The 10,154-nt window shown below is 30.1% G+C and overlaps 2 protein-coding genes across 2 annotated transcripts; both read right to left on the minus strand.

The window, feature by feature from the left end:
- Positions 1-883: 883 nt before the first annotated feature.
- LOC111901727 (heavy metal-associated isoprenylated plant protein 39) lies at positions 884-1,757 on the minus strand. The gene is made up of 3 exons (XM_023897611.3): positions 1,625-1,757; positions 1,455-1,533; positions 884-1,356 (listed from the first exon to the last, which is right to left on the minus strand). Exons 1-3 carry the CDS (start codon positions 1,631-1,633, stop codon positions 1,124-1,126), a joined length of 321 nt encoding a protein of 106 aa, XP_023753379.1. The 5' UTR covers positions 1,634-1,757; the 3' UTR covers positions 884-1,123.
- Positions 1,758-6,733: 4,976 nt separating this feature from the next.
- Positions 6,734-9,501, minus strand: LOC111901657 (heavy metal-associated isoprenylated plant protein 31). The gene is made up of 3 exons (XM_052767528.1): positions 9,435-9,501; positions 9,178-9,256; positions 6,734-7,216 (listed from the first exon to the last, which is right to left on the minus strand). Exons 1-3 carry the CDS (start codon positions 9,438-9,440, stop codon positions 6,879-6,881), a joined length of 423 nt encoding a protein of 140 aa, XP_052623488.1. The 5' UTR covers positions 9,441-9,501; the 3' UTR covers positions 6,734-6,878.
- Positions 9,502-10,154: the final 653 nt, after the last annotated feature.

The raw sequence follows: 10,154 nt of genomic DNA on the forward strand, positions 1-10,154 counted from the left end.
TTGCGTGGTGCATGTCTTTATGGTTTGCGTAGATAAGTCACTATCAAAAGAAATCGAGTGGAGGAATCAATGGATATGGTCATATGGGTATTTGTTTATATATTTTCTTATTACTTCTCTAGGTTATATTAGATCTATTTGGCCTTTGGTGTTTGGGATTAGTTAAAGAATAGACACCTTCATGATCATCTCATGACTCATGCTTCCTTCTTTGTTTTTTTCTTCTTTTCTTCTTATGTAGGTCGATTTCATTTTAAAGAGTTTCATTTTAAGTAGTTCACCTTGAGGTTGCCTTTTAGAATGTGTTTGTTATACAGGACATAATCAGACACCGGCCTCCTCCGAATTAAACAACTTTTCTTTTAAAAAAAAAAATCTTGATGATACATATAAGAAGAGCTAGCTCACGTCTTTTGCACATATACAAATCTATAGCAAGTCATGTCAACAAAATTACAATTTTTGTATCAATGATGATAGTCACATTCACTTGGGAGAGTAATTAACAATGTCAATATATTCCAAATTACATTGTATATATCAAAGGTTGTTCTATGCTAGGGTTAAGAGTTAAACTACAAGAATCTCAATCTTGGATATTGAAAGTTGACAAATTAAAGGCTCGCTTACTTTGTCCATTTTCACTGTATATTCTCGACAAGAACACATGCATAACATAAGAAAAATGACTTCAAATAGAATCTTTAATTCTTTTTGATCATGTTAAATCGACATACCCTTGCTGAAACTTTTGTGGGTTTACTATACCTCAGACAAAAGTAACAAAAGTTGTTTTGTCTGTTGAAGGTTGGTGGCTATCAAATAAAGAAAGATGAAGAAAGTTAAAGACTTCGAAACCCCACAAAGATTAAAACACAGAAAATAACAAAGAAATAATAATAATAAAATAACATTTAAAGATACAGTAGTTTCAGTGCTTGCAAATGAAGCTAAGTAAATGTGCATTCATATGGATCGAGTTCATCATCTGCTCATGACTCAGTTCTGAGTCATTCCACCCGTTTAGCCAATTCTAGAAAACGATCACTTTTTTGAAGGATCGACTTTATTTGATTTAGATAAAGATTATGAATATGAATCGAAAGGATTAAAAAAGGTTGGATTACTTCTTCTCTTCTTTAACTTCTTCCTTTTTCTCTTCTTTCTTTTCTTCTTTCTTCTCTTCTTTCTTTTCCTCTTTCTTTTCTTCTTTCTTTTCAGGTTCTTTCGCTGGTCCAACTGAAATTATGTCCACCTTCCCTACCTTCTTCAGCTTCTTCACCACCGCCACCGTGTCCATCTCTCCGATCACCGTCAGCTTCTGATCTTTCAGATCAGCCGCAATCGAATCCACCCCTGTTAACATTCATCATTCAATTCATCGTTCTTATCAATCGAATCCCATTTCCGATTTCAATTTGATCGAGAAAAAGCGAGAGATTTAGAGATTTTACCATAGATATCAGCAGCAGCTTCAATGGCTTTCTGCTTCGTTTTATCATCCGTCATCGTAAGAACCTTGAGCACCACCTTCTGTTTACTCAACAAACATGCAGAAAAACAAAAACTTTAAACAAAAATCCAAGAAATTCCGATCGAAAATGAAGAAATTAGAGATTATTACCTGAGCCATGTGAGGAGGTGGTGGAGAAGAAACAAGAAAGTGTGAACAAAAGAAACAAAGTGAAATATGACTTCATCTTTTTTATTCTTTGGTGTTTTATTTATAATATTGATGGTATGCGTGTGATTACAAGCGTGCAACGTATCTAGTCACGTCGATATACACAAGTCTACGTTTCCAAGATTTGTACTTTGTGCATTGTTGGTTGTACGTGTAGTACATGTCAAATATGGTTTGCCATTCTTTCAAGAAGTTTACACACATTCGTAGGATTCAAGATTTGTGGGTGAATAATCTTTAAACCGGATTGATGTTGAAATTTGCAATCAAGCTAATATGATATTTGGTCATTTCAAATACACCTTCATGATTGATTATATATATTGTCTGTTTGTTAGTCATAATGATAGAATCATTACAAGAAAAAGAATTCTTGGATGATTGATGGATAAAAAGAATCTAAATTAACAATGTTGTTGTGATTTCATGTCACAAGACATTTAGGTGAAATAGAAATTAATACCTATGTTAAATTAGATTATTAACTATATATGTTCTAATGTAACTGCATTAAAACCATTAAATAACTATATTTAATTCAAGTATAACCACATTTTTTTGTCAAGATACATATTGTTCTTCTAAAGGAATGTAAAAGGTACGATTTTTGTGTTCTCTTTGTTTTCTAAATACTCATCATTCATTCTCTAGTAAATTAGTTTTCGTTTCTTTGTCTAGAATCAAACTAGGAGGGTGTAAGGTTTAAAAGATATATTCATATACGATAAGATGTTGCTTATTGACTTTTTTCGGTAATGAATATATTCATATTAATACAAATAAATACAAGATGAGCTATACAATAATGGGCCTATACCTATCTATACAAATATAAATATCATCTATATACATTAACAATACAACTTATATCATTATGAACATCAAACCACATAATATAGCTGTTTATACTTTATAATGGTGTATTGGAAACAAATTTAAAGTTTTAAAAATACACGATATACACAAAATATTTAAAATGATCAAATGTGATAACGAATTAACTAAAACTCAATTTACACAATATGTTTAGTATTTTGTTACAAACAATTATTGTCCGGATAAATTTTCCATAAAGGGTATGACGTATCATAAGAGTAAAACATGTTTGGACAGAATCTCTAAATATGATTGTTTTCTATGTATTTTTATTTATCGTAACTTGTAATTGAAAATGAAATGCAGAAAATTGTCATGGGGTGGTTTGGTCGGTTTGGGTCAAGTGATAAGAAGATTCTTCTTTCCATCTTTCCTAATATCACAAGTTGTATACATATTGACAATCTATATGCATCATCAAAATACCTTTATGATCAAATTATTTGTATTTTTTTTGTTTAACGCTCATTAAGTTAATGGATATAAATAATTGATATAAGATAAGAAAATGATGTGTACAATTATTTGATGAGTTATGTTAAAACATCTGAATGCTATCAAGGCGTTGGATCATAACATTATTATACATAAGTGTTTGACAAAATTGGTTTATACATGTAAAATAATACGAAAAAGCATCTTGCATATTATTGACCTATTTGTTTTTAATAAGAGTTTTTTTTTAATCATTTATAATAATATTATTTATAGAAGTTATTATCAAGTATATTTAGAAAATATATTTTGCAACTACATGACTATTTTTATAAGACAAAATATACAACCTTAAATGCCCAAAAAAACAAAGTTTTATGAGATTTACATATATTTTTCCATCACAATCCATCCCCATCACTATAGTGTGCTCATCAATTTTAAAGCATTAATGAATATTTATAATCGATCACATGGCAAATACTACCCAAAGCTTTAAAAAAAATCTATGGTGTAAAGTTGTGAGATTGTTAAAGTGAAAATTTTCAGTTCAAACCATGCACACAAATATACAAATATAGAACAACAAATATTCCAAATGTTATACTATCATCAAACGATGAAAGAACAAATGCTTATAAAAAAAAAAGAATTTGAAAAATTATACATAGTGGAAGAAAAAAAATGTGTTTTTGTATGCAAACAACCACTGTTGTGGTACCCTCGCTTGCCCACACATACTTCGGAAGAAAATTTGCCAACGAAAAATAATATTCTTGAAAGATTTTGTCGGTGAAATTAGTTATTGTAAATTAAATGGTGGTCCGCTCATTGTTTCTCATATTATTAATATTTGTAAGTGACCCAATAACCAAGAATCAATAACTTAACAACATATCAAGAATTAGGAAGTATGATATTGAAGAAAAAAAAGGAAGGAGAATGAAGGTGGAATCTGTGTTTTGCGATTGATGATGCAAGTTGACGTGACACTTTATAGATATCTTTGTCAAAACTCAACCAATAAGTAACTATTTTTAATCATTTTTTTCAAAAAATAATATAATTTTAACCAATAAAAATACCTTAAAAATTATATAAGACATCTAAATGGTAAAATGGGATGTCCATTTAGCCAACCCCTAATTATAAGGAGTATTAGGTTAAAGATAGGGTAAATAAGAAACCAATATTAAAAACTCATTGTTAAACAATCAATAAATGCTCGTAATTTTTATCCATCCAAGCACTAAAATTAAACTTAAACTATGTAATATTGAAAACTTATTGTATCAAACCAATATTATAAGTTAATAAGCAATACAAAAATACCAAAGATCCATTATTATTTGGAGAAAGCTTAAGGGCTAATGTTATAAACGCTTTTAAATTTTTCAAAAATATTTGGTTTTACCCTTGGTGAACATTTGTGTTTACTAATACCGGATATTCGTTAAAAGTTTTGTGCTTAAGCCCTTTTATCAGGTTTCCAACCCTTAACCGGTTACCTCTTCCTTTTTCCTCAACGCTGTGCAAACCCACTAACAATCTCCCCAAACCTTCTTCTTCCCCCCACCGACTGAATAAAAACAATTTGAGCAAATCCAACACCGACCCATTACGTTTTAAACCAAAACCCATGAATTTCATCAAGAGTTTTAAGAAGGTTTATCTGAGAACTCCCACACATTCAAGCAACACTTCAGAACTCAAAGAAGATTTCAAAACAAAATCAAGATTTCAGAACAAACTCGAACAAGGAAAGGATTTTAGATTCAGAACTCAAACAAGAAGATTTGAAATAAGATTTGGATCTTTTCTTAAAAAACACATACACATACATTTAGGGGTGAGCATTTGGACCGAACCGGACCGGACCGGTTTTGGAGAATATTGTGGACCGTGGACCGGACCGGATGAGTCGTGTCCGTGTTCGTGTCCGGGTCCGGGTCCAGGTCCGGGTTTTCCGGTTCTTGGACCCGTTTGGACGGGTACAACTTTAATTGCATAGAGTACAAGTCGTTAAAATAAGTTTTTGGGTTTGATAGAACTCGTTAAAACAAATATGTTATTAAGTTTGATACGATACAACTTGTAAAAATGATTGCGTTTCCGTTTCATGCATAACTAATCTACATTGATGTTATAATATTATAACTTATAAAACTAATTTTCCAAATAAAAGCAACATACAAAATCAAGTTCACCAAGATCCCTTTCATATGATTTATCTGTCAAAAATACATAAAATTCAGAATTATAGTCTAAAATAATAGTTAAAAAGTTAAAATATTTCAACTTTGATAGCTCTACTTTGAAGGATTGTAACTCGGTGAATATAATACCAAAATAAACAAAACCATAGTCTAAATTCATCTACAAACTGTAAACTAAATGTTGGAAAAAACCGAAGGCCAATCCGACTTAAAACGAATGAGTTATAGGTGTTTAAAAAACGTCATAGATTACAAAATCTTGCTGAAAAGCTGAATTTTTTCAGCTTTGACAGCTCTACTTTGAAGGATTGTAACTTAGTGAATATAATACCAAAATAAACAAAATTATAGTTTAAATTCATCTACAAGCTGTAAACTAAATGTTGGAAAAAACCGGAGGTCAATCCGACTTAAAACGAATGAGTTATGAGTGATTAAAAAACGTCACAGATTACAAAATCTTAACTGAATTTTTTCAGTTTTGATAGCTCTACTTTGAAGGATTGTAACTCAGTGAATATAATACCAAAATAAACAAAATTATAGGCAAAATTCATCTACAAACTATAAACTAAATGTTGGAAAAAACCGCAGGTCAATCCGACTTAAAACGATAGAGTTATGGGTGTTTAAAAAACGTCACATAAATCTTAAACATGTCCAACCGGTTTTGAACCCGGTAAAAACCGGACCGAACCAGGAAAAAAACCGGACCGGACCGTATAAAAATCTTTGAACCGAGAACCGGTCCGGGGTCCAAAAAAACGGTCCGGTCTGGTCCGGCCCACCAGTCCAAATGCTCACCCCTACATACATTCAAAGAACTCATAACTCAAACAAGATTTTTGGAAACAACATTTTAGATCTGGGATCATTTGTTCTTGAAAGATATGGATTTGTTCTCGTCTTCCCCACATCAATTTATACCACCAATGTTCTGGAAGATTTGGATTTTGAAATCTAGGTTTAAAGCAACATGAAAACAAACAATCGTTAAAACACAAATATGAGTTACCATGCCTAGTTCAAAAATGAAAGGATTTCGAGTAAATACCCCATGATAGTTGAGTTCCACTATCACAAACAGTCCATTAGGGTCCGGTTGTGCCATTCCACTGAATGCTTTGATTCTTCAGCTCAACCAAAAATATCCTTGAAAAACCCTGGCTCAGTTTTGTGTTTTGGTGATAAATGAAGAACACAGGCCGACGAGTGAATCAAATGAGTTTAAGTATCGAGTCTTATATTATTAATTGACGTGACAAATCCTACGTGTAATCTGCTTACTACATAAACTAATTATTAAATCAAAGTTGTTTACACCTAGACAAAGTTAACGAGAAAAACGTTTAAAAACGGGGAAAATGACTTAATTGACAAAAAAAAAAAAAAAAAAAACAAATGGCAAAAGTTTGATGTACTGTAGTGTTATTTTTCCTTTTTATAAAAGATAGATAGGTAAACAATGTATCCCCACTTCGCAATCTAGCTCCGTCCTCACCAATTTTCGTTCTCCATCAATAATTAGATAAATATTTTCATCAAATCACGCAATTAGTATAATGCATTTAGCACATAAAAAATACATTTAATTTAAACTTATAAATTAGTAAAAAATATTAATATAAATAAACAGATAAGTTTTTTTCCATATAATAGAATCACATTCACATGATCATACATGCATGAGGGTTATCATCGCTGAAAAGGGAGGCGACGACTTCATCTGAGGCAATGGCGGCTGAGTAAGCCGACGGAGTGTTGAAGAAGGCGTGTAGATTGTGTCGTGCATAGTTGTTTTTTGATGATGTGTCGTAATAGTATTGGTTAGCAATGTGGGTCGGGTACTTGTAAAATGAAGCGAAATGGGAGTGACCCGGGTATGGCCATAGCTCAGCCGCTTTACCCGTTCCTTTAATTGCTTTGAGGACTTTCTTTTCTTCTAAAGCATAACCTCTCACCATGACCTTTTGCATCTCCATGTCAATTTCTACTTCTTCAACTCCTATAAAATAAATCAAATTTAAATCTATGTTTTGATATTTTTCTAATATATTTAATATGTGACTATAGAGGTTACAATTATGAAAATTCTGAAATGATTAAACAGGAAAAAAAACAATGTTTTTTTAATATGATATTACAAAACTTGATTAAAATGTTAATTTGATTCATAATTATGAGTTCTGTTTCTCTTCGATATGGATAAATAAAAACATGACCGAATTATGTATTCTAATGATTTTTATATCGATAGATTACGGATAACTAATTGTTGAATTCGGTGAATTATGATGATCATAAAATCACATTTAATTTATTAAGTTTTATGGATATGGATTCTAAGGTCCGTGTATGTATTTCACAATATGAAAAACATACTATATACCTATATATAGAAAAAACATAATTTATAATGACATAAAGAAAAATGGGTTTTAGGATGAATATACGAAAACTTTTTTGAGTCTGATATAATGACATACGACAAATTTAATGATATATTTATATTTATGCATAATATTACGTAACATGTATTTTTTTCTAAGTATGGTACTCGACATTAACATGTATTTTCAATTTATTTATTTATTTTTTGTGGTAAAACAAAGTATGAATACTCAAATAAAGAATCTACAAAAGTCGTTGATTAATGGTATGTAACCAAATACAAATATACCAATTGAGCATATCAAAAAAGTTGTCGTATATTTACACTTGGTTTAGGGTGCCAATGACACATACCAAAGTTGCATATTAAACAGTCTAAGCAACTCTTACGAAATGTAGAAGGTTCCTAGTATTTTGGTCTCAAGTAACCAAATTTATATAGACCAAGTGCGCATACTCTCGTATATATAATATTGTACTTAGTTACAATTTAGGTTTTAAGTTTAGAATATGTTTCACAAATCACAATGTATTGCATTTCGTTTTTGGTGTTTATGTTGTATATTTGTATTTGGTTATATGTATATGAAAATATTTATTTATTAATTTATGTTGTTATATGTTCTTCTAAAACGATTAATATGTGTTGTTTATGTTGCATATTGTAATGTATTTGGTATCTCATTCCGGGATTATTGTTTAAGAATAAGTGATTATTTTACAAAAATAAAATAAATATAATAATCTTTGTTAATTATCTCTTTTGTGATTTTTAATTTAATCAATATCTTTATAAAGAAAATTATTTCCTTTTTATACCAAAAATTATTTAATACTATCAAAGAACACTAGTACAACAGCCCTTTTGAGTTTTGACATATTTTTTAATTATGGGTATAGTTGTCATTTCTTATCAAGTATAGTAAATTGGTCAATGCTATTTTGTTGGTCAAATTCAATTATGCAAGAAACTTGGAAACCAGATGTTGGACTTGGACCGGTTTCAGTACAGCCTTACAGCTTCCAATAATAAATCGCCTAGAAAATCTATCCACATTAAAGCGCTATTTTTCATGTTATTATTCTTAATATTTTTATGTTTGATAAACTAAATTTTCGAAAATACAACTTCATCTGTTTTTCTATTTAAATATAATATAACTTACATTAAGATATATAACAACAAAAAAGATAATCCCACACCTTTAAGTTTATAAGCCCAAATCTTAGTTTAAAAAGAATGTAATTAGTTTTTGAGCATCACAACAAATTCAACGGTCTTTTGATTAGTATTTCTTATTGACTATTTGCTTAAAACCCGAAACTCTTATTCATAAAAACTATTGTTATGAACTATAAAATGTATATTGTTTAATGTTTCAAATAAGCTACAACTTGTTTAAAGTTTTATTGTAACACGAACTTCAAGCTTTTTAAAGTACTAATTAATTATTTACTTTAATTTTAATACAATATGATATCTACATTTTACCATGTATCAATCAAATAATATACCATTAAATTAAATATTTTGACAAGAAAAAGAAAATTACGTAAACTGAAAAAGCGATTTACCTTTCAGCTTGAAAAGAGCTTTCTTAAGCTTGGAAGCACATCCCTGACAATCCAAGTTTGGAACTCTCACCTCCACCGCCTGCAACCACCATATCACCACCCAAACATTGACAAATTATATCATTTTCTATGCCAATATATACATACAATTTTGCATATGTATCACGTCATGTGTTGGTTGTGTGTGTATGTGTGTGTGTGTGTGTGAGAGAGAGAGAGAGAGAGAGAGAGAGAGAGAGAGAGAGAGAGAGACTTACAGACATGGCTGGTAATAGAGTGAGAGAAGACAAGTAATCTCAAAAGAACAGCCGTTACATTATATACACATTTTATTTCAAAAATGGAACTAATTAATATTTGTTTTTATATATAATATAAGTTGCTCTTTAATAATGACCAATTTAATAATATGTATAGATTAAAATCCTTATCCACAAATGTATTGTAATTATTAGGAGCCCACAAATAGCTAACCTTTAATTTATATCTTATTATATAGCAATATGTTTCGGTTATTTGTTATAAATCGAAATAAATATTTTGTAATAACTAATAAAAAGAGTTATATAGTACTATTAACCAATATGAATATGGGAGCGTTTTAGAGGTTTGAAGAATTTTGAATCCGCAAAGGCGCGTAATTTAGAATTAGATAGAGCGCAATATAGCAACTGGTAATTGGTAAGTGGGGTCCTTCAAATTGAAGACTACAACCAAGGCCCAGCCCAGAAAAGAGAACCTACTTTTGGTCATATTTTTCCTCAGAAAGCTGTATATTATGAATAATAAATAATAATATAAGATTTTTAATTTAAATTCGTGTAATTATTAGAGTGATAGATATATGATTTTACTTATTATAGCTTTTTTTATATGATTTTACATATTATTAGAGTGCTCAAGATTTTCTTCTAGCTATCTCTATAGATAGACTTGAGCACTTGACCAACATATGTCTCCTCTAGAGTATCGTAATA

This window comes from Lactuca sativa, chromosome 9 (assembly GCF_002870075.4).
Source record: "Lactuca sativa cultivar Salinas chromosome 9, Lsat_Salinas_v11, whole genome shotgun sequence".
Lineage (NCBI taxonomy): Eukaryota > Viridiplantae > Streptophyta > Magnoliopsida > Asterales > Asteraceae > Lactuca > Lactuca sativa.

Excerpts from the sequence above, each read along its gene's own strand:
- LOC111901727 (XM_023897611.3), bottom strand. Across the intron at positions 1,357-1,454 it reads AGCTGCTGCTGATATCTATG|GGGTGGATTCGATTGCGGCT; the intron begins GTAAAATCTCTA and ends GAATGTTAACAG.
- LOC111901657 (XM_052767528.1), bottom strand. Across the intron at positions 7,217-9,177 it reads AGCTCTTTTCAAGCTGAAAG|GAGTTGAAGAAGTAGAAATT; the intron begins GTAAATCGCTTT and ends TTTATTTTATAG.